Source organism: Narcine bancroftii, chromosome 5, assembly GCF_036971445.1.
Source record: "Narcine bancroftii isolate sNarBan1 chromosome 5, sNarBan1.hap1, whole genome shotgun sequence".
In the NCBI taxonomy this organism is placed as follows: Eukaryota; Metazoa; Chordata; class Chondrichthyes; order Torpediniformes; family Narcinidae; genus Narcine; species Narcine bancroftii.
Window position 1 is genome coordinate 172,916,498 of NC_091473.1, and position 25,530 is coordinate 172,942,027.

The 25,530-nt window shown below is 38.4% G+C and overlaps 1 protein-coding gene across 6 annotated transcripts in view; it reads right to left on the bottom strand.

The window, feature by feature from the left end:
* Window positions 1–2,133: 2,133 nt before the first annotated feature.
* fbln2 (fibulin 2) overlaps window positions 2,134–25,530 on the bottom strand; it is a 324,320-nt gene continuing 300,923 nt past the window's right edge. For all 6 annotated transcript variants that reach the window (XM_069939794.1, XM_069939792.1, XM_069939796.1 and 3 more), the window contains 3 exons: window positions 20,970–21,098; window positions 5,387–5,510; window positions 2,134–4,130 (listed from right to left, as the gene is read on the bottom strand). In XM_069939794.1, the coding sequence (XP_069795895.1) occupies window positions 3,773–4,130; window positions 5,387–5,510; window positions 20,970–21,098 (611 nt within the window). In that variant the 3' untranslated portion in view covers window positions 2,134–3,772. The remainder of the gene's footprint in view (window positions 4,131–5,386; window positions 5,511–20,969; window positions 21,099–25,530) is intronic.

Sequence of the window (25,530 nt, forward strand, 5' to 3'; positions counted from 1 at the left end):
CGATGATTACTTATCGTGGGATGTGAGTTGGGGGAGGGCATTGTGAAAACCACTGTCCTAACCCATCCTTTAGACCTCACTACACTAGTTTATTCCTGATGAACTGCAGGTACTACATCTATACAAACTCCAAACACAGGTGTTACACCATTTCCCAAAGAGCTCTCAGTAAATGTACCACCGTGGCATATTTCGGCTACCTGTGCAATGACAGCAATGATGAATTGTCTAGATTTGGAGACTATTTGGATCACCTTTGAACATTTTTGATTTTTCCACACAATGGTTGAAGACTTTTGTCATCGATAGAATCATTTTCCACTTTGCCAGATATTTCTGAACTTCAGTATTTTCTCTGTAAGATCTATCTTCCAATGAGCAGAATTTCAGATATGGAGTCAGGAGGAGAATAATGGAGAGGGACAACTGAGGAGAGAGAATCATTTCTGCAAGGAATGGACAATCCAACCACTTAATTTTATGGTTGACCATTCTGTGAATGCCCAATATTTGGAAATATTAAGGTATATTTTTACAAAAACCTCTACACTAGTTACAGTTAAAAGGAATGTTTCTTCATAAAATATATTGATGATTCTGCTGCAGGCTCTGCAAAAAAAGAATCGATCTATCTCTCTCTGATCAGTGATTCCACTGGTAGCAATGAGTTCTAATTCAAACCATTATCATTCTGACTAAGAATAATAGATTTTTTAAATCACAATAGCACGAGTCCCAGGCAACAGGAGATAAAGCAAGATCAGAGATTGTTCCTTCCAGTAATGAGCCAAAAAAGATTAATTGATTCACTTGCAAAAAGAAGTTGCTAAAATGTCTTCAAAATCTTGCGATCATTATTATTATTGATCTTCATGATGAATGGATTTCACAAAGAACTTAATCTAAATTTATAGATCATTGTCACTTTCCCTTGTTGCTTAAAGGGAAAATACATCTTCCTTCGATATTCTTTCTCTTCTGCAAAGGCATATTAAGTTCCCCTAAGCTTATGGGGGAGAGGCAAACACATCTTTCTTATAACTGCTAGCTAGAAAATGCAATTGTATCTCTGTCATTCATGCATTAGATTAAAACAAAAATTGGAAAAAAAAACATCTGAAACACCCAGCAGGTCAAGGAGCATCCAGACAAAGAAATGGGAGTTAATATTTCAAGTCAATTACTTTTCATTTAGAACGAGAGTACATTTTAGATTTTTTGGACTGGGTTTCCATTTCTACATAAATAACGAACACTAGAAATACATTTTTAGAGGCTTTCGGGCATCCACCCAGATATCAATGACTGGTATAAATTTAATAATAAGTATGTACAACTATGCTTGGTTATCTTGCCCTTCACTCACCAGTACCGTCCAACAATCAGATTTCAGGGAAGAGGTCAGACCAGAGGCAGCTCCTAGTTTGTTAAAAGAGATTACGAGCAAATTTGCTGAAATGGCATCTGTAATGGGTGGCGTGTATTAAATTACAATTTTTATTCATGATGTATTGTGCATAACAGTGCAGTGAGGTGTACTGGACTAGTGACAGATCATAATGATCTCTACTGATGCAGTGAGATCACTGAGCTGTTCCCATTTGAAACTTATCCCAGGTGCTGCACCAACAGATAAAATACAGGGGGTGCAGCAGTGACTGGTGCTTTTGCCACCTCAGTTGCTGTCTTTGTGGATCTTGTACACTCTCTCTGTGACCACGTAGCTTCTCCCCAGGTTCTCTGATTTCCTCCCATATCCAAAAGACTGGTCAGATAATTGTCCGCTCTAAACGACCGCTGTTATAGGTGAGAGTCCGTCTTGTTCTAAACTTACTAAAAATTGTGTGGCCAGTTATTTGTGATACAGTTATAGGTGAAGTTCTGCAGTAGCTAGCTGGCTGCATCCAGAGAGCCGTCACATCAGCAAGGTGGCTTCAAGCTGCTGTCGGGCCTCGCTGCAGGCAGCTGCCGAGAGTCCAGATCCAGAGATCCATTCTGCACCCTTAGAAATGTGTACGGACACTCCCTCTGATCACATATTGCACATGCAGGCCCTTCAGTGAAATTCAACAGATACCTAAGCCACGGAGTCCACATGAAACTGCAGAAAATATTAACAAATATCATAATAAATACTTTAGATAAAGATTTTATTTCCTATTTCTATGATCCTTAAATGGTCAAGAGTGGCAATGTTTTAACCCTTTGAGGGTTATTAAGGCAGAATAAACTTTCATCTGACAGCAAGTCTCAAGTTCCAACATTATAAAGAAGTAAAATTGTAAACATTATTTAGTGTTTAGATTTAATGTACATTTCAGGTAAATATCAGCTGTGTCTAAGAAAGTAGAAAATAATGGCTGTGAAAAATAGCATCATAAAAATGATTATTTTATAAAGTTAGAGTCGGTAAAACAAAAGAGAACATATTCCTTCCTGTTTATATTGTCGTTGAAGCTTTCTGATATCATAAAAAATATTATTCTCTCACTAATCATTTCATTCAATATCTCAACTTGTGATTTGCAATATGGTAAGATAGAAATGGCCTTGAGGGCAAGAAATCTATTATAAAGTTAGCATTGTCTAGAATATTTTTTAAAATGACACTACTGAAGGAAATCTATCTAGTCAACAGAGATGAGGCATTCAGAAAATCCATATTAACACATCCCAATTGCATGATCCACTTGAAGAAGCAATGGATGATAAAGCAAAGTATATTTTTAACATTATTCTCAAGATCATGGGCAAAGGTTGAGATTACTCTCTGCTTAGAAGTACCTTCAAACTGAGTGTCTTGCTGGAGCACTCCAAAGGTACTTGTCTCAATGTCAAGTCAGTGGGGCATTTGCATTAGCATCAGATTTCTTTCCCCTGAACGATACGAATTTTTTTTATGACAGTCTGCTAGCTCCACAGATTCTTATAATGATACCAGCTTTTATTCCATATTTATTTAATTAACAAAATTTTAAAGCCCCAGGTGTTAAGATGGGAGTTTATCTCACCCCTCAGGATAATTTGTCCAAACCGCAGAATGTTTGGAGTTCTAAGCCTATTTCCTCCAATTTGCACTTCCTACCAAAGATAAATTTATATCAGTTTGCTCTGTTTACAAATTTATACCAGTTTGTGCCTTTTGCTCATTTCTTATCAGGTAGATGGAAGAGTCACTTGGATTTAATTTGCCATGATAACTTCCCATATTTCAATATGATTAACATCACTCTGAAGTGTGTGCAAAACAACTGAAATTCCTCTTAAATGAAATGCATTTTCATGAAGGCAGAGTGCACCGATCTGCTTAGTCTTCGTAACTTTTAAAAAATTTGCATCCTTCAGTATTTATCTTGATGAAATGTTGAAAATGAATATAAATGCAAGACTGTAATACTATTAAGTGATTTGTCTCGTATTCCATTACTGGAAAATATCCTTTAATAATGTGATTCAGATAGACTGAGTTCCAAATACATGGAGCTCAGTGTAATGAAGTTACTTTGCAAATATCAGTCTATACCCTGGTGGCAACAGATGAGAGATACGGTGAATACAATTCTTAAGGTGACATAGGGAAACATTTTGATCATGGGTTAAAATATTATACAGGTGATATTTGTTCAGCTGGCTGGGGTTTCATTTCTATTGACTCAAGTCAAAAGACCATCCTTTACCCTGCACGCTGTTAAGTCGACTGGTCTTGTGAATATGCTAATGTCAAGCCTTCAAAAAGATAGTTAAATCCGATACAACGGCTACAGTGTTCGCTTTAGAAAGGATGAGCTGTAACAAACACATAAATCTTAGCCAGAAAAGAAGTGAACGTTCCTTGGCGCCAGAGCTTCATTTCAACATCCAGCAAAAAATCTTTGGACTCCATAAACTGCCGTTGCACGTAGACTATTCCAGTGTGACCATTCAGTTTCCGTGTGCTGAAGTAGTTTTCATTATTCCCTTTAATAATGGTCAACACAATGTTATCTCCCACATAGGCCGGTGAAGGTGCAATGCGGAAAATGGTGCTTGGAACCTGGACATTGGTTGGAAGGGTCAACTGATAATAGGTAATTCTAATTGGTATGTTCTGACAATCCATGAAATTGGGACACATTATGCGTTCACAGTACCTGAGAAGCAAAGAATGATTTATTCACCATTGGATAATAAACAAATGAAAACTTGCATCATTAAGGAAAAAGGCCACATCTTTAGGATAACATGTTAAGCCGCTGACAATGCCTTGGAAAATCAGTGGTGTTGTACAGCAACACAAAATATAACCGTATGAAATAAAGTCTGGCTTATCACAAAAATAATGATATTGATAAAAATAAATTTGAACTAAATGTAATTAATCGGTCCAATTGTTCTGTGTGAACAACTTTATTTTATCAGAATATTTGTGAATGTAGTGAGAAATGATCAGAAAATTCCTTCTGGATGTACTGATTAATAGAGCTCTGGAAGTGAGCAAGGACACCAGAGACTTTGCAAAACATGAGGATGTTCCGACCACTGGTTCCTTATACCCTACAGAACTATAAATCTTAGCTGTTAAAATTTTTATCCATTTCCATTTTGAAAGATACGATTGAATCCAATTAAACGTATTCTCAAGGCAATGCATTCCAGGTTAAAGCTACTCACTGGGTAAAAATAATTCTCCTCATCGCTGCACTAATATTTTAATCAAAATATTTTTATTGCTTGCTAACTCTCCTATTAATGGAATCAGGCCCTCCCCATCCCCTCTATCACGACCTTTCGTCATTTTGAATGCTTCTATTAAGTCTCTTGTTGACATTCTCTGCTCGAAGTTGATCTTTATCCAGAGTGACCCGCAAGTTTATTTTTGTGAACTTCACATTCTGGCTTCTCCCACCGATCAATTTGCATATTTGAAGGGTAATGGCTGTTTCAGCAGGTACATATAGCACATCAGGTCATTTGGCAGAATTTCACTGTAGTTTGATGGGACTGTTTGCATGGAATTTCCATCCTCAGACCCTTGACCTCATCCAAATGGAAACAGCCAGGGAAAGGAGAGATTGGATTGCCAGGGGCTGCACTGGGATCTATGCTTTGGATTCCAATCAGAAGACATGAGTACTTCAAATAATCACTGAGCTGATGTATTTGTAGAATAACCAAGGTTGAAGTGACCATAATTTTCATTCTCTTTGTAACAAGTTTTATTACAAAACATGAGGAGGTAACCATATTACCCAATTGCATTCTCACTTTCCACTTGTTGAATCTACTGCAACAAGAATACCATCATCAACCAAACTGTATATTTCTGCATTTTGATATCAGTTGCAACACTCAATTTTCCATTTGCACGAATTCCATGCTCCATAATTGGAAGCAATGGAGCACTTACATGTCAGATACTTTTCTGTAGTTGGGTGGACAATCCACCGATGGACATCTGAATCCGCCTTGGATGTTGAAGCAGGTTTCAGATGATGTACAATTGTGTGTCCCAATGGCACACTCATCAATGTCTGAGGAAAATTATGCACAATACTCAGGCCATTTGCCTTAAAGACCATGAGAAAACAAGCTATTTTATAACAAGAATATGCAAAGAAAAATGTTTCTCTTCAAATTGTAACTATGGGTGAACTATACTAACACAGGTTAGATAGCGACATTGATGCAGTAAATAATTAACATCACTATAATTACACCAAATTTTTGAGATGAAGTTTTAAGCATTGCTTAAAACTTGCAGTTACTCTTTTGTGGGATGTTGAGGGAGAACTCCAGTGATCCCAATTAGCCAGTTTTAACATTGGGTTCGCCAAGGACAGCTCGGTAAAGTCAACACTGAAGCACATTCACTGGAGAGAATTTTCAGGTGCATGTGTTGCAAATGTAATGGATGGTAACCTCAACCAATTTATGAGTGAATGGAAAAATCGTCTACAGTAATATTCCTCACAAGGGCATACTTTATATGACAAATCTCTTCTTGAAGGGAGAGTGTATTCCAGCTGCCTGTTTCTGTCTGGAAACAGGAAAGCAAGTCCCCTGCTCCTCCCCAAAAATCCTGTTGGTGGAAACAAGGGAGAAGAAGTGTCCACTTCAGCAATTAGCCTCTCATACATGGTGTGCATCAGCTGTGTTAAGTTTGTAAACTCCAAGGAGTATAAATTCCTCATTGGTCATTGTTGATAGTCATACTCACTTGAAACAATATGCTACATTGACGTCAAACTGTTCTAATTTCCTCCCTTTCAATATATAAATATACATTTAAGTCCTTCACACTCCTTCTCCCAGAACTTTGACTTAATCTGAGTTAACCGCTTTTACACAGAGCTTGAAAGCCGGGTTTTATCCACCTTTCGAGCGCTGTGTGAAAGAATCGCAAGGTGGATTGGGGAGGTCTAGACGTACCTGTCTTCAATCCACTGGGATAGCAGCGGAGCATATTTGACTCTTGGAGCCAGCTTTTCTCGGTTCTGTGTGAACATGCAAGCCGGTTTCCTAGGATGGGTCATGTCTACAGGAATGCCACAGCTTTGCAGTATAAAAGGGGCTTCTGATGCACTAAGCATCTCTCCCTTTTCATTTCCAGAGACACCCTGTGCCCATTCATTCTCAGTCCTAACATCTTCCTTACTACTTCCACCATGGAAACCTTGTAAAATAATCAACTTCCTTTATTGCTCATTCCACTGCTCTCCTTGCTTTCCCTGTAACTTCTCTCTCTCCTGCTATCACCATTCTGTACAGGAAACGCACTCAGATTCCAATTAACACTTAACGGAACTGAGCATCAGTGTGTGGCCAGGACAATTTTTGGGAAAGCATTGGGTTTTATTCTGGTTAAAAGAATGCACCTCAGAAAATTGCTAGACAACTCCTTTACTGCATGGAGATTTCCTTCATGGCTCCCAAAGTCTGGTGAAAGTGGGAAAGATAATTAACAAAACTGATGGCAAGCATTAGTTCAACGCAGAGCACCGTGAATCTCCACTCTTGACCACACTTGGTTCTATTCTCATTAATAACAAGATTTCAAAAAGTTACACTGCCATTGCTGTGGCTTGCAATGTTTCTGTCCTGGAAAAGAGGGCAATACATTCAAGGGTGAATCTAGCAGGTGTAATTTATCAAAATCCATAATTGTATTATTGAGAGAGTTTCTCATCACCTTTCCCTTCCATTAATTCATGCCTGTTCCCTCCAACAATCATACACGCCCCGATGCTCTATATCTCACCAGGATTGAAAATGACTTCCTTTCTCACACAGCAAGTGTTATTTTACTGACTGTGCCAGAATATTTGCCAACATACAAAAAAGAAAATTATTCATTTATTAATTAATTTTGTAAGTGGTGAGTGATTGGCTTGAGAAGATTTAACACCAAGCATTGACTGCAGAGAAGAAGAAAGACGTACTGTAATATTTCAAATATTTGAAGACTGCTCATTTATGGATCATGTTAATTATTTCCCTTGTTTTGGGGTTTCACCATTATGATTTTTCATATTGCAAGATGCAAGAGGCTGAATATCACCTCATTAGTTTTCTACGTAGGAAATTTAAAAGATACACAAGGCAAGGGACAGAGCAGAATATCTCATCAGCCATTCTATCCGCCATCTCTCCTTTCCTATTCCAATAAATGTAGGTCCTTGTGAACAGTGAGTTAGAGACAATCTGCCCTGTACAAGGTATTGCCCTTGATTTTTAGTGAACTCTAGCCCAGTAGATGTCAGACCTGCAAAAGTTTCACCTTTTTTAATGGATCCTATTACTTTCTGGAAATCTTAGCATCAAGCATGACATATTTTCTTTCCAGTCCTGGGGTCTCAAGGAAAACTGATCAGGCAAACTCTGCTACAGATTTCAAGGAGTAAATGATCCTTGCACCATTTACACCGAGCTTCCTGCATGGTGTTGGCGTTTTCAGTGCTACCCAAATCCCCTTCCTCCCCTTTGTTTAGTCATGGACCATATATTTCCAGGTGTTGGCGGGATATTCTAAGTTTTCATGAAATACTTGATACTATGCTTGAATTATTTTCTCTGTTCTTCTCAGAACCTATTCCCATGACAGATTTTAGAATAGATTCCCTCTTTCAGGAATCCGGTGTCAGACATGTGAGTGACATTGGCTGCGCAAAAGAACTGACAAAGAGTAATTATGGCCTCAGTTCCATAGGTATTGCTCTGGGAAAGAATGTAGACATCAATTCACTTAATCCTTTTCATGGGTTTGGAGGATTTTGCAAAGAGGGGTGGTTCTCTTGAGTCACCTGCTGTTTAACGTTCAGTAGCACACAGGAGGGTAGTGATCATCTTGCCTGAAAAATCATCAGTGCGAAGTTTCGGGTCTTGATTTTGACATTGCAGCAGGAAGTGTTTTATTAAAGAGGACATGGACTTTACTTCTGTGGAGCCCCATGACTTGGAGACTTCCATTTGGAATATCATTCCTTATCAATTGCCAGGCCAATTTGTCGGTCATTTATTTATGTTATCAGGCTATTATCTTATTTAAAACTTTTAAAAGCAAATCCTTAGTTATTGCCTTTCAAATTACTTGCAAGTTGTATCACTGCCACTTTAATTGATTTTGCAAGGAATTCCAGTGGTTTACATGCAGCTCAGTCTATTAGTTCCAGAACCATGATGGTTCTTCATCCTCATGTTATTCAGGGGGTTTTCTCTCTTCTAATGTGTTGTCCTGTATTATGTGTGTTATGTACAAATAAAACTCTCACTGCATCTTGCGTACATGACAATAAACTTCATTCATTCATTTGCCTCCATCATTTCAGATGATGAATTTTGGACTGATGAGTTTAAAAAATTACAGTAAGGGATTCCATCGACTGCAGAGACCTCCTGACATTTTCAGTTGAGGTTTGGCCTTTTCAAATTTTTTTGAGGCCAGCCAGGTGTGGGAACATGGTTGAGCCAAACAGGTCGCTGTCAGATGGAGTCCAGGACAGAGTGGCAGTAGAGGAGGTGTTTGAAGTGCAGGCCAGATCTGTAGGTACTAGACAAGCAGAAGGTTGCCCAACAAATGATACCAATTCAGCTCACAATTCCTTCCCAGATAAGTTGAACAATCGTAATAAATGCATATAAAAACAGTGACCAACTGAGGACTTCAAATCTAGCTGATCAAACTGGCAATCAATCATATTTTCTAGTTTTAATATTTGTTCGAGTATATACAGTGATACATAATATACAGCGACGTGGAAATTAGTTGCCAGCTTTATAGCATTTATGAATCTCAACAATTTTTCCATTCACTTTGAAATTGTTTACAAGTTTCCCATCAACAGCAAATAGAATTCTATTTTCTGAATCATTTAGCAAGAGAAGCATAAACTCGAAGTGGGATTCTGCAAGTTTTAAAACAGAAATTGGGTTTTGGATCTGAGAACTGATAACAAACACCGAGAAAAAGTGATGGTAATCCGTAAAAAGTCGATACCAACAAATTGGGATCAAAAATCAAAACCCTCCATTCAAACTTCCTTCCATTTATCACCAAATAAAAAGTTGAGCAATATCAGATTTTATTTGCTGATCATGAATACATAACACAATTACAGAGCAGAGGTAAAAGGAGTAAATTGCACAAAAGTTTAAGTTTAAGCCATAGTGCAACCATCAGCTTCCACGCATTGCTGAGCTGACACTTGTTTCACAGCAGTGGACCAGTGGACATCCAAACCTAGTGACGGGGAGATTGTTGCTTCAGGGTGGATTGGGCACTGTGATACTGCTGCAGTATATTTGGGTACAAATGCAACCTTAGTTCCAACAAGAAAATCCCACACAAGTCATGGCCAACACTTCTGGATTCCAGAACATAATCCCTTGAGACCCACAAAATTCTGAAATCCATATAACAGCTTACGGCATGGAAACAGGCCATCTCAGCCCTTCAAGTCCATGCTTGTTCACTCAAACAACTCCGCTAGATCCCCCCCCCTATTCTCCGCCCATAACCCTCCAACCCCCTCCTATCCATGTATATATTCAGCCTCCTCTTCAATGAAGAATTGACTCTGCCTCAACTATTTCCTCCGGAAGATTATTCCATTCAGCCACCACTCCTTGAGTGAAGAAGCATCCTCTAATGTTTCTCCTAAAATTTTGCCCTCTTACCCTCAACTTGTGTCCTCTTGTTTCAATCTCCCCTGCTCTCAGGGGGAAAGAGTCTACTTGCATCTAGTCTATCTATTCCCTTCATAATTTTAAACACCTCTATCAAATCCCCTCTCAACCATCTACGTTCCAATGAATAAAGTCCTCACCTCTTCAATCTTTCTCTGTACTCTAGGTATTTTAAGCCAGGCAACATCCTGGTAAATCTTCTCTGCACCTTCTCAACCTTATCTATATCCTTCCTATAATTTGGAGCCCAGATCTGAACACAATACTCCAAACCTGGCCTCACCAATGCCTTAAATAGTCGCAGCATCACTTCCCAGCTCCTATACTCCATGCTATGATTTATGAAGGCTAACATACCAAATGCCTTCTTAACCACCCTGTCAACATGGGAATCCTCCTTCAAGGAACGCTGTACCATAGCTCCAAGATCTCTTTGTCCTTGTGCATTCCCCAATGTCCTCCCCTTCACTACATATGTCCTATTTTGATTATTTTTTATGAAATGAAGCACCTCACACTTCTCTACATTAAATTCTTTCAGCCCAATTTTCCAGACAAACCGTCTGTAATCCCTGAAAACCTTCCTTGTTATCTTCCACTCCCCCAATTTTTGTATCGTCTGCGTATTTACTTACCCAGTTAACCACCCCATCATCCAAATCATTAATATAAATTATGAACAACAGGGGACCTAGCACCGATCCTTGAGGCACGCTGCTCGTCACAGACTTTCATCCTGACTGATAGTTGTCCACCATGACCCTCTGCTGTCTCTCCTCCAGCCACCTCTGAACCCATCTTACTATTTCTCTATTAATCCCTAGTGACTGAACTTTCCTTACTAACCTTTCATGTGGAATCTTATCAAAAGCTTTGCTAAAATCCAGATAGACTACATCAACTGCCCTACCTTCATCCACCTTTCTTGTCATTTCTTCGAAAAACACAACAAGGTTCGTCAAACATGACTTCCCCTTCACAAACCCATGCTGGGTGCTCCTGATCAATCCCAGTCTATCCAGATATTTATACACACCATCTCTAAGAATACCCTCCATAACTTTCCCTACCACCGAAGTCAAGCTTACCAGCCTATAGTTACTTGGCCGACACCTCGTGCCTTTTTTAAAACAATGGAACTACATTAGCAACCCACCAGTCCCGCGGCACCACACCCTCCTCCAGTGATCGTTGAAAAATCACTGTCAGTGCCTCTGCTATTTGCTCCCTGACCTCCCTTAATGTCCTGGGGAAAATCCCATCAGGACTAGGAGTCTTATCCACTTTTACTGACCCTAGAAGCTCCAAAACCCTCTCTTTACTAATCCATATCTTTTCCATAACTAAGCCATTTGCATCACTTATCTCACATAGTCCAATGTCCTTTTCCTTCGTGAACACAGATGAGAAAAAATCATTTAATATCTCTCGCATCTGATACGGTTCCTCGCACAGTTCACCACTCTCATTTTCCAGCGGTCCTATTCTATCCTTAACCCTCCTTTTAGTATTCACGTATCTATAAAAACCCTTCGGATTCACTAATTTCCTTCTTAAGGTTTTTCTGCAATCTACATAATAATCATACATCTTATCCATTTTTTGCTTCTTAAATTTAGTATATGCCCCTCTCTTATCCTAAACCAACTTCCCAATCTTTCCCGAAATCCACAGTTCCCTTGAACTTTTGGCTTTGCCTTTTGATCTGACTGGCACATAAAGATCCTGTACTCTCAATATCTCTTCTTTAAATACCTTCCAAATCTCCTCTACATCCTTTCCAGAAAAAAGATCAGCCCATACAATTTTCTGCAAATCCCTTCTCATTTCTTCAAATCTAGCCTTCCCCTACTCAAAGACCTTCAACCTCAGAACTGACCTATCCCTTTTCATATTTAAGTTGAAGCTAATGGACCCATGATCACTGGATCCAAAGTTCTCACCAACGCACACTTCTGTCACCTGCCCTATTCCATTCCCTAACAATATATCTAACACTGCCTCCCCTCTAGTAGGGACCTCAACATACTGCTGTAAAAAAGCAATCCTGAACATACTGTACAAAGTCTAAGTCATCCTGCCCCCTGACTGATTATGTTTCCCAATCAATATTAGAAAAATTGAAATCCCCAACTATCACAACCCTATTTCTACTACACATCTCAGCTATTTCCCTGCACATTTGCTCTTCCAATCTAATAAAAAGGAATTTATCTTATTCAGTCACATTGAAGTCTTCACCATCTATTATTTATCAACCCTGTGTTTGTCAGTATGCACCTTCTTTGGAGGGTACGGCAGTTTGACCACAATTTATGATTGGAACATACATTCATTGGGAAGAATCAAGCCTTGATGAGATCAGATACTAATGATACATTATAAGCAATTTTACTTGACTTTCTTAATTGAAACTAAACTATCCAATTATTGCTGTTTCCTGGATTATTCCCTGCATAGAAATCTACAGCACAGTATAGGTCCTTTGGACTGCAGTGTTGTGCCAACCTAATAATTTACCCTAATAACTGACTAGAATTTCCCTACTGCAGAACGCTCCATTTTTCTCAGTTGCATGTCCCTATCTAATGGGCTGTTAAAAACTTTTATCATTCCTGCCTCCACCATCATTGCCGGCAGCACATCCGCCACTCTCTCCCTGCGAAGAACATACATTCACCCTATACTTACCTCCAAGCACCCTACAACTAGGCTCCCTTGTGGTAACCTTTTCAGCCTTAGTAACAAGCTCTGGCCATCCACACGCTCAATGCCTCACATCATCTTGTGCACCTCTATCCCCATTCTCTGTCGCTCTGAGGAGAAATGACCAACTTCACCCAGCCTACCCTCAAAAGGCATGCTCTGCAATCGAGGCAACATCTTTGTGAATCTCATTTGCACTCTCTCATCCACATCTTTCCTGTCATGAGGTGACCAGAAATGAAAGCAACATTGCAATTGTGGTCTCGCCAAGAGCTTATATAGCTGCAACATTACCTCATGGCACTTGTAAATATCTTTTCAAACTGAAGTCACAGAGTTGTATATCATAGAAACACCCTCTTTGGCCATGATGTCTTGACCCATAATCATGTGTGTCTATACTAATCTCATTGTCTGCATTAATTCTACATACTTTAATGCCCTGCTCATTATTCCTGTGCAGGTGCCTGTTCTAGGTTGTTACTGTACGTGCCTCCACCCTTCCTCTGGTAGCACATTCCAGATACTAACTACCTCTGTGTGAAAAATGGGCCCCTCCAAATATCCTCTTTAAAACCTCCCTATCATCCTAAACCAATATCATCAGGTTTTAGGTCCTTCAAAGAACCTCCCCACCTCTGATGTAAGGCTCTGCATCTGATAGTTCCCTGGCTTATCCCTGCTGTTCTTCTTAAATAAAAGCACAACATTAGCCATTGTCCAGTGTTCCAGTGCTTCATGTGTACCTAATGAATATACACACGTCTCTGCCAATGCCCCAGCAATCATTGCCCTGGCTTCCATTGATATCCTAGGATATACCTGGTCTCACCCTGGAGTGAAACCACCTTTATGTGTTTCAATACCTCTGACTATTCACCCCCTCACCCCCGTTTTCTTCGTGACAGTGATATGCTCCCTCTCCTGAACTCATCAGCTTTCATGTCCTTCCCTGTGGTAAATACAGACGAGAAGAATTCATTTAAAATCCTGATCATTTCTTATGGCTTCACACATAGATTACCAATCTGACGCTGAAGGGGACCTACTCTCTCACTAGCCACCCTTTTCCTCTTAATGTTCTTGGAGAGTATTACCTCATCTGTCAGGCTATCTCATGCCTTCTTTTTGTCCATCTAATTTTTCTTTCTTAAATGTACTCTATATATCTTGTATTTGTCAAGGCCTGGGAGTGATGGGTAGCCTTTTTATTTTTAATTTAGACATACAGCGTGGTAACAGGCCATTTCAGCCCATGAGTATGTACCTGGGGAGTAGGTTAATTGGGCAGCACGGAGATGTGGGTTGAAATTCCGTGCTCTGTGCCTGAATTAAAAATAAAAAAGTTGCCCATCCCTGGAAGGGCCTCACTTGCTCTGAGTAGTTTATAGCTGACATAAGCCTCCCTCTTTTTTTCCTGTTGGGGCCCTGTTTCTCTGGCTGGCAATCAGTACTGAACAGAGTGCCTCTAGGATTGGTGCTGAGCCTATAATTGATTATCAAAGGCCTGGAAGCGGGGACCACACACCACGTATCAGTTTGCTGATGACGTTAAATTGAGCGGGCAAGCAAATTGTGCGGAGGATGCGGAGAATCTGCAGGTTGAGTGGGCAAGGTTTAGGCAGATGCAGTATAATTCTGGTAAATATGAGGACATCAATTTTGGAAGGAAAAATAGGCCAGATTAAATGATGAAAGACTGTGGCCTGCTGTTGTGCAAAGGAAACTGAGAGTACTTGTGTGTGAATCATAAAAGGTTGATTTGCCGGTGCAGTAGATAATTTATAAAAAACAAATGGAACTTTGCCATTCAGCTCTTGAGGGGTTGAATTTAAGAGCAAGGATGTTTGCTGCAACTGTATTGGAGTTCTACACATCTGGAATACTGCATACAATTCTGGCCTCCATACTTGCAAAAATATAGACTGGCTTTGGAGGCCATGCAGAGGAGGTTTTCCGGATTGATTCCAAAGATAAGGGCGTTAGCCAAGAAGAAGAGATGGAGCCGCTTGAGACTATGCTTGCTGGAATTGAGAAACATAAGAGGGGATCTCACAGAATCGCATAAAATTATGAAAAGGATCGATAAGATAAAGGCAGGAAAGTCATTTCCACTGAAGCAGGGAGGATGTATCCACTGGCAGGTGATACAGGAATTAAGGACAGAGTCTCACAATTCAGGGGAGTAGATTTAGGATGGAGGTAAGGAGGAAATGCTTTTCCCAGAGAGTGGATTTTTCTCGGTCCAAGGAAGCAGTGGAGGCTTCCTCCTAAAATACATTTAAGAAACATTTAGATAGATTTTTGCACTGTAGGAAGATTAAGGATGATGGAGAAAAAAGCAGGTTGATGGCACTGAGTCCACGGCCAGATCAGCGATGGTCTTACTGAACGGTAGAGTAGGCTCAGTGAGCCAGATGGCCAACTCCTGCTCCTATTTCTAGGTTCTTATGAGTGGGATAAGATCGGAAGCACAGATTCAAAATGGGGAAATGAATGGTGTGGTGGCAGGAGAAACCTTTTAAACTGCTTAGTCATGATCAAGTACACTACCTATAAAGATGATGAAAACAAAATTAAGCGAGGCTTTCCAATGCAAATTGGTTAGGCGCTCGAGGGAAAATAATTTGCAGGTCACCAAAGAGGGACATCAAGTGTTATGCGACGGAATAGTTTTGTCTACATAGAGCCTCAGTGTCACGGATGGTACGAAGGATGATTTATTGGGTGACACTGATGATGAAGCCAAAGTCGACTCAGCAGATCCAGACTGGGACCCATATGATGACAGTTTGGATGTGCTTGCCGTGTTCTTCCCCTCAGCGATTTTTAAGAACTTTTAATGTGTGCGGCATTTTAAAAATTTTTACAATTCTTTTATGAGTTTGGGTTTTTTAAAATACCTCGGAAGTTTAAAAGTTTGTTATAGGATGGGGTCCAGGTGGGTTATGGAACCAATCAAGTGGTATTTTGACTGATTTGAGTCGAGAAATTATCAGACGTCGACGTGTGTTTAATTCAGCCAAGGATGGGCTGTGGCGGAAAGGATATAAATTTGCTTTTCGATATCCTGCAGTGTTGAAGGTTTTTTATGGCAATTATCAGTCTCAATTTTTTGAGAATGATCACGATGCATTGGTTTTCGCTAATTCGTTACCGGGTTTACGTGATCAGGGAAGAATTTCACCGTCGTCACCTAAAAGAAGGGCCAATGGACATGGAAATGGACAGAATGGGAAGAATGGGAAAGATGGGAAGAAGGAGGCTTTGACACACAGTCCTAGTGATGTTGAGGATTCGAATTGATCTTTGGGACTGGGGTCCCACCAGGGCTGAATATATTAATGATGTTGAATTACATTATTATATATATTGTATTTCTGGCTGGGGGGGAGGAGGATGGCACTGATATCTTTGATAGTCATCTGCCACTGGTGGGGTGTTCCACACTCAGTTTTTTAGGGAATTACTACCTTTGGGTGTTTTTTTTTCATTTTTTGGGGGAATTAATTGTATTCTTTTTTATATTAATTTCTTTATAACATTAGGGGAGGGAGAGTAGATTTTGTTCATTAACAGGAGAGCATTTTTTTTATATTATGTGCTTATATTGATAGTTTATTAAAATGTCTGGTTTGAAATTTGTAACTTTTAATGTTCAGGTATTAAATAATCCATTAAGCGAAAGAGAGTTTTAGCTTATATTAAGAAAATGAAAATTGATATTGCTTTTTTACAAGAAACACATTTGTCTGAAAAAGAACATTTGAAATTGAAAAGAGATTGGGTTGGACATGTTTTTTTTCCTTCATTTAACTCTAAGGCAAAACGATTTTAGTTCATAAGAATTTATCTTTTGAATTACAGACAGTAGAGGGGAATCCTGGGAGGGTTTTAAAAGTGGACTGTAAAATTTTTAATGAACTTTGGACGTTACTTAATATTTATGCATCTAATGTAGATGATGAATGTTTTATTTCAGATTCTTTTTTTGTTATTAAGTCAAGCTAATTAAAATATTCTAGTTGGGGGAGATTTTAATTGTGTTTTGGATCCATTAATGGATAAATCCACAAAATGTATCAGAAAATCAAAGATGGTGATACAAATTGGGGCTTTAATGAAAGACTTAAATTTGGTAGATATTTGGAGAAGGATTAATCCTACAGAGAAAGATTTTTCTTTTTATTCTTCTAGGCATGATTCCTTTTCTAGAATAGATTTTTTTTAATATCGGCACATTTATAGGGAAAGGTATTGCAGGCAGATTATAAAAGTAGAGTAATATCTGATCATTCTTTATTATTTTTTTCTTATGAAAGTTCAGAGGTGTTACGTCCATCTTATAGATGTTGTTGAAAAAACCTGAGTTTGTTGCTTTTGTTAAGAAACAGATTATTTTTTTCTTATCGGAAAATGTTAACTCTGTTCAAAGTAGATTTGTAGTATGGGATGCATTAAAGGCTTATTTAAGAGGACAAATACATTAGTTACGCTACTAAAGTTAAGAAAGGGTATATGGGTGAAATTATTAAATTAGAAAAACAGATTGATGAATTGGAGAAGGAATTTCAGAAGGGAGTAACATAAGATCAGAAGATAGCTTTGACTAGATTGAAATTGCGATATAATATGTTACAGACTTATCAATTTGAATGTTTACTTAATCGAACCAAACAACGATATTATGAGTGGGGTGAGAAGGCGCATAAAGTACTTGCATGGCAATTAAAGAAGGAGCAGACCTCAAGGGTTATTAATGCTGTTAAAAAGAATTCAACAGTTACCTATAAAGTTCAGGAAATCAATGAACAGTTTTATTCATTTTATAAAAAAATATATACTTCTGAGGGGAAACAGGATAATGGATCTATTGATTTCTTTTTATCTACATTAAAGTTACTGGCATTAGATGAAGAAGATATTATAGAATTGGAAGCTCCGTTCACAGATCTAAAATTAAGACCGCTATGATGGAAATGCCTAATGGTAAGTCACCAGGAGATGACAGGTTTTTGGTGGAATTTTATAAAGTTTGTTATGAAGATTTATCTTCAATATTTGGGGAGGTAATACAACAAGTGACTCAACATTATGAGTTACCAGAATCTTGTTCTAGTACTTTAATTACTGTAATTCTAAAGAAAGTTAGAGATCCATTAAAGGTGTCTTCATACAGATCAATTTCTTTATTGAATGTGGACTATAAAATAATAGCTAAATTGTTAGCAAATCGGCTTGCTAAATATTTACTTAAATTAATACATGTAGATCAAACAGGTTTTATTAAAAATAGACATGCTTCGGATAATATTCTTCGACTAATTAGTTTTACCGATGCATATTGACAGCAGCCCAACCATCCAATGGTGGTTGCACTTGATGCGGAAAAAGCTTTCGATAGGGTCGAATGGAATTTTTTATTTAGTCTTGGAAAAGTTTAAATTTGGCCCATTGATTATTGGCTGAGTTAAAGCTTTATATACAAACCCGACTGCTACGGTGGTGACAAATGGACAGATTTCATTGTCATTTAAATAAACACATTCTACTCGACAGGGTTGCCCATTGTCACCAGCCCTATTTGCATTGGTCATTGAACTGTTAGCTCAATTAGAACAGCAAAATGAGCAGATACAAGGATGAGAGTTTTGGATGAAGAGTATAAGATTAATTTATTTGCAGATGACGTTTTGATATACTTAATAAATCCGGAACAATCTTTGCCGCATTTACGGGAATTTTTATTACAGTATGGATCATTATCTGGGTAATTAGGATAAAAGTTAAATGTTACTGGTAGGTGAAGGAGATTATTCAGTTTATAAAAATGTTATTAATTCAAAATGGACAGATAAAATTAAATATTTAGGAATAATTGTGAATACTGAGTATCAATCTTTATATAAATTAAATTTTGTTCCATTGTTGAAAAAGATAAAATCAGACTTAATTAAGTGGAAGGACCTTCCATTAACTTTAATTGGCCGAGTTAATTGTATTAAAATGAATATTTTTCCACGAATTCAATATTTGTTTCAATCAATACCATGTTTTCTTACAAGGAACTTTTTCCAGGATTTAATTAAGCTACTAGGGAATTTTTATGGAAAGGTAAATTACCAAGGGTAGCATTAAATAAGCTTACTTGGAAGTACACATTAGGTGGATTGCAATTACCTCATTTTCAGAATTATTATGAGGCAGCCCAACTTAAATTTATTAGTGGTTTGATGGATTTGGATCAATCCCCAAATTGGGCTAAAGTTGAGCTGGCATGTATTTCTGAAACTGCAGTACATCAATTTATATTTTGGTGTAATATAGATTTATTATAGGAGTATAATGTGCCGATATTAAAACATCTATTGATGTTATGGACAAAAAAAGAATAAGACTATAGGATCAAAAGGTAAATTATCTATGTTAATGCCATTATTTAATAATCAGCTTATTCCTTTTTCATTGTTTAATAGTCATTTAAAGAATTGGGATTTTAAGGGTATAAAAATATTACAGGATTGTTTTATAGATGGTCAATTTCTTTCTTTTACTCAATTGAAATAGCATTTTGATATTGCTGAAGCTTCTTCATTTGTTTATTATCAACTTCGGTCGCTGGTAAAAAAAATGTATAGTAGAGAGATGGTTTTACCTCTATTGTCGGAGTTTTTAGTTTTTGATTTCTTCTATGCCTAAAAAGGGTTATATTTCTGTTATGTATCAAGTATTACAAGATAATATGGATGTCAGAATGGGAGAAATCTAAGTTTAAATGGGAAAATGATTTAATTTTTGTTTTTCCTGAAGATTACTGGATGGATACATGTCACGATAGTGTTACTAGATTGACAAATGTATGATATGGAATGGTTAATTATAATGTTTTGCATCAGTTATATTTAACTCCTGAGAAATTGAAAAAATATGGCTTTAGTAATTCAGATTCTTGTTTTAGATGTGGTACGTGTGTTGGAAAATTTTTACATGCTGTTTGGTCTTTGGGAATTGTATAAGATTAAGTTACCATTAGATCCAACTATTTTTTTACTGGGTTATGTGATTCCTTTAAAGGGATTGGGGTTGGATAAATTTCAAATTGCATTTGTATATTTAGCATTGTCCGTAGCTCGAAAATGTATAGCAAGTACATGGAAGGATAAGACAGTGATTAGTATAATGCGATGGCATAATGAAATGAAAGTTTGTATTGTTATGGATAAAAGTACCTATGTTTTGCATGATAATTTTTTTTTGTTAATAAGTGGTCATTATATTTGGAATATATGCATTTAGAGGTACTTTGATATATTTTATTCTTTTATAGTTTTTTTTTCATATATATTTCTTTGGCTCTCCTTAAGAGAGCTGGCTGAAGGGGTGGGAGGGGGTCGGGTTTCTTTTTTTTCTCTTTATTTTCACATATATATAAAAATTTTGTTGTGAAGTGTATTTTGTATGTTTACCAATAATTTTTCAATAAATAAAGTTTGGAGAAAAAAAAGTGGTATTTTGAGTAGAATTTTACAGTCAGTGGTTTTGTATCTAGCGTATTGGACGTTTTTTGTGGGTGCATTTTGGGAGCTTCAAGTGTCGCTGAAATATGCCGCATCTTTAACAAAAAAAGACAGGATTTTTAAAAAGGTTGATGATTTGGACCAAAGAATGAAAGAAACATGAATGACGTTTTCAAGGAAAATGGATATCATGTAAGCAAAACACATTTAAAAAAAAACAACTAAATCTTCATGTTGAAAAACATTTTCAAAAGTATCAAGTGGGAACTTGATTTATAATCACAAATGAAAGGGACCTGCTAAAAATATATGTAACAATCAAGGTTCCAAGAATCAGTTCACGAATTTACTACCAAAACAAAACAAAAAGCTGTCTATGGCACTGACTACAGCATGCCATTATCAGAACAAGATGAATTATCCACCTGAATATTTTTTGTAAAAGCATATCACTCTGGTGTGCACAAATTAAAATATAAAAGTCCCATTAATAAAATGGAACCTTATCATATGAATTACATATAGGAAACATTTAATTCAGAGACATAGAAGATTCAAGTGAATGACAGTAAGGAAAATTCCTACCTCTACAGGTTCTTCCATTAGGTGACATCACATAACCAACCTCAGGACAGGCACAGTTATAACTGCCAGGTAGATTCAAGCAGCGGAATGTACAGACGGTGCCTCCACTTTGAGCACACTCATCAATATCTGAAATGAAAATTTGCTTCAGTAAACACAATAAAGTATTCAGGGGCATTCTACCTCTAACTGGCTACAGCATAAATTCTTGATCCACATCGAATATATCTACTGTTGTTTCATAAAATTAAATTAACGAGTATAGTTCACGGCTCCTCGTAAAAATAACACCCTAATTTCTGGAATCAACAGTGAACTTGCATAAGTGGTTTACATTTGGTCAAAATTCTGAAGGATTTCCCTTTTTTTAAATAATTTTCTTGCAATAAAATGATTTCTTGAACATTTAGAAATAATACTCCCCTGTTTGAAACATTAGTTCAAGGATAATCAAAAACTTTCAATTGTTCAGAATGTATGTAGCCTGTTTTTTAAAAAAAATCTCCATTATCAAACTAATATACCAAAGATAAAATTAATTAAATTTAGCATTTGCTTTATTAATGACATATTCATTATGGTCTTCAACAGAATAGGAACTGAACAATCAGATCAATTCCATGTATATTGATTAATCATACCAATATTTACTGCCAAACTGAAAATCAATGAGACTGATTTAATTTTCTACTGGTTTATGATTTATATTCAGTGGAAAGGCACTTATAAATACCGATTACAGATTGCTGTATGCATTTTATATCACTGAACACCTGATAAATGCTTTAATATTGTAGTACAATGATGCTGAACCAAGCCATGAAAGACCCCAACAATGAAGACGCTGTTTACATCCGGTACCGCACGGATGGCAGTCTCTTCAATCTGAGGCGCCTGCAAGCTCACACCAAGACACAAGAGAAACTTGTCCGTGAACTACTCTTTGCAGATGATGCCGCTTTAGTTGCCCATTCAGAGCCAGCTCTTCAGCGCTTGACGTCCTGCTTTGCGGAAACTGCCAAAATGTTTGGCCTGGAAGTCAGCCTGAAGAAAACTGAGGTCCTCCATCAGCCAGCTCCCCACCATGACTACCAGCCCCCCCACATCTCCATCGGGCACACAAAACTCAAAACGGTCAACCAGTTTACCTATCTCGGCTGCACCATTTCATCAGATGCAAGGATCGACAATGAGATAGACAACAGACTCGCCAAGGCAAATAGCGCCTTTGGAAGACTACACAAAAGAGTCTGGAAAAACAACCAACTGAAAAACCTCACAAAGATAAGCGTATACAGAGCCGTTGTCATACCCACACTCCTGTTCGGCTCCGAATCATGGGTCCTCTACCGGCACCACCTACGGCTCCTAGAACGCTTCCACCAGCGTTGTCTCCGCTCCATCCTCAACATCCATTGGAGCGCTCACACCCCTAACGTCGAGGTACTCGAGATGGCAGAGGTCGACAGCATCGAGTCCACGCTGCTGAAGATCCAGCTGCGCTGGATGGGTCACGTCTCCAGAATGGAGGACCATCGCCTTCCCAAGATCGTATTATATGGTGAGCTCTCCACTGGCCACCGTGACAGAGGTGCACCAAAGAAAAGGTACAAGGACTGCCTAAAGAAATCTCTTGGTGCCTGCCACATTGACCACCGCCAGTGGGCTGATAACGCCTCAAACCGTGCATCTTGGCGCCTCACAGTTTGGCGGGCAGCAGCCTCCTTTGAAGAAGACCGCAGAGCCTACCTCACTGACAAAAGGCAAAGGAGGAAAAACCCAACACCCAACCCCAACCAACCAATTTTCCCTTGCAACCGCTGCAATCGTGTCTGCCTGTCCCGCATCGGACTGGTCAGCCACAAACGAGCCTGCAGCTGACGTGGACTTTTTACCCCTCCATAAATCTTCGTCCGCGAAGCCAAGCCAAAGAAAGAAAACAATGAACTGGAGCTCACTTATACACCAGTAATAATACCAAAATTACATTTATCAAAAACATTATGAAACTGAGGCACCATTTTGATTACAATAGACTTCAAAAATTAAAGTCATACCATCTAGTTCAACTTCACTTATTTTATGAGATAATTTTAAACCAAAACCACCTATCAAATTAATCAGAAACCAATTCACTACAGTGAAACTTTTTTTAGAAGTATAACCAATTTATGTTTCTTTTTAAGGAGGTTGTTTTCCTCCATTGTGTCGCCCCTACCAGTTACTGTATATATGAAGCTGGCCCATCTAATGACTCATCCCCTAAGTCTCCTCCCCTTTTGCCCTGGCCATAAAGGTCGCATTACCTCCCCCTTTCCGGCAGTCCTGTACCTGGATCCGGGCCAGCCAAAGTCTTGCATGCATTAAAGCCTATTGTTCCTGCAGCCCATGACTCTGTGGTTATTGATAGAGCCTATCAGAGGTGAATGATGAATTTTGTGCTTCACAAGGTAATAGATATGGGAAATGATTTCCCCCTCTTTTATAACACTGACTCTGCAAAAATTTACTCTCCAAGTTGAGAGGAAGCAAAGTGAAGCTCACCGTGCTTTTCAGCAAAGTACATTCAACTAAAAGGAATAATCTGTTTGTACTCTGTTTTGCCTTAACTATTATGCATCCTCTACATTGATTGTCTACAAAGAAATATCAACCGATGAGGTCATTGCTGAGTGGACGATACCAGCAGCTTAGTGTTTATGGCAAATGGAAAGATAATCCTTTACACCAATATTAGTAGAAGAACATTAGCCTTTGAAATTTTCTCCACAATGGAAGAAGTGCTAATACTTTATGTCTGCGCCTGGAGTTTTAGTCCTTGTTGAGGAAAGGATTGCTAATTAGGTCATTTTCTGGGATTTCCTCATGAGCAAAGGTTGAACAAGTTGAGCCGAAAAACTTTGGAGTTTAGAAGAACGGAAGGCTGGCTCTTGCGATAACATTGGATTTGGTAGGTGCTGAGAGGATATTTTCTCTTGTGAGAGGCAGAGGTTCAGAATAAGGGGTCACCCTTTTGAAAGTTGGAGATACGGAGTAACCTACTCTCAGAGATTGTGAATTTGCTTCTCCAGAAGAGATAGTCATTCGAGGCCAAGTCTATTGGATGGTCAAGCATTATAAGTGGGGTTGAGACTGCTTCTCATGCTCTTAATCATCTACTACCACTGCGGTGCTTGTAGAACTTCTACTTCACAGATTGAGCACCCTGAGTTCCATCCTGATTTCTTCTACTGCCAGTGTAGAGTTTGCACATTCTCCCCTTGACAGTCTGGGTTTCCTCTGGGTGCTCTGGTTTTCTCCCACAGAAATTTCCCCTTGTGCATAGGTGTTTTGTAGAAGCTGGCAAGAGCCGATAGGAACATGGGGAGAACAAAATCAGGTTAGTGTAGGATTAGTGTAAATGATTACTTGATGGCAGAAGGACCTGTTTCCAGTTGTATGATTCTTTTACCCATTTGGAACTATCATGTCCTGAGGCTATTGGTCATCACAAAGGACAAAGTATTATTTTATGGAATTTGCAGGATCAATCCGCAGGACCATAAGAGTGGCAGAGAGGATCACTGGAGTCTCCCTTCTCCCCCATCAACGTGACCTATTGGGATCATTGTTTAGAGGATGTGCAAAATCATTGAGGACCCCTTCCACCCTGCACAGAGCTTCTTTCAGCTGTTCCCATCAGGAAAGAGATACAGAAGTATTAGAGCCAGCACCACCAGGCTGAGGAACAGCTTCTTCACACGGGCAGTGAGCATGCTGAACGACCAAAGGAACTGCTCAAACTGACCATCCCAGACTCTCATATGCACAAAACAATATTTATTTATTTGTATATATATGAATACTTGACCTGCATAAGTATTGTTTGTCTGCACGAGTGTTATGTCTTGCTGTGTGTGTGCGTGTTTTGCACCGTGGACCGGAGAACATCGTTTCATCAGGTTGTACTTGTGCAATCAGATGACAATAAACTTGATTTGATGTTGCGGGAGTAACCTTGATGTTGGGGAGATGGAAGGTAACTACTATACAGTCCTCAACCAAGTGGGTGAAGTGTTCAATGAACAATCAGATTGGATTCAAACAGAGAAAAACACAATGACTGAAAGAAGTGGAATAGGTATCGAGTAATAATCATGAACAAAGACAAGGTATTCAGGACAGGTCTTGCAGAGAGGAAAGATCATGAAAATCACAAATACTTCCACATTATTTATAGCTTGTTCACTAAATTGTTGGTGGCATGAGACTGACTGCATATGTTGAAGGTACAAAAGAATTAATTGTTTTATGCGAAGCATCTCTTCAGCCCATAGGTATTAACATTGATGGAAAATCTGCCCATGAAGCTTTCATTAACCTAAAATGAGAGATGAAAGAAAGCAATGGGTCAAATCTGTTTTCTGGCCCTGCGACATCTATATTGCCTGAGGAATATGGGGAAGTGCTTTAGCCAATAACCATTTACATGGTAATTTTGAGTTAAGCTGAAACTCATACAGATCTCCAGATAAAACTCAAATATAAAAATCTAATTAAGGTTGTCATCCAAGCAATATCT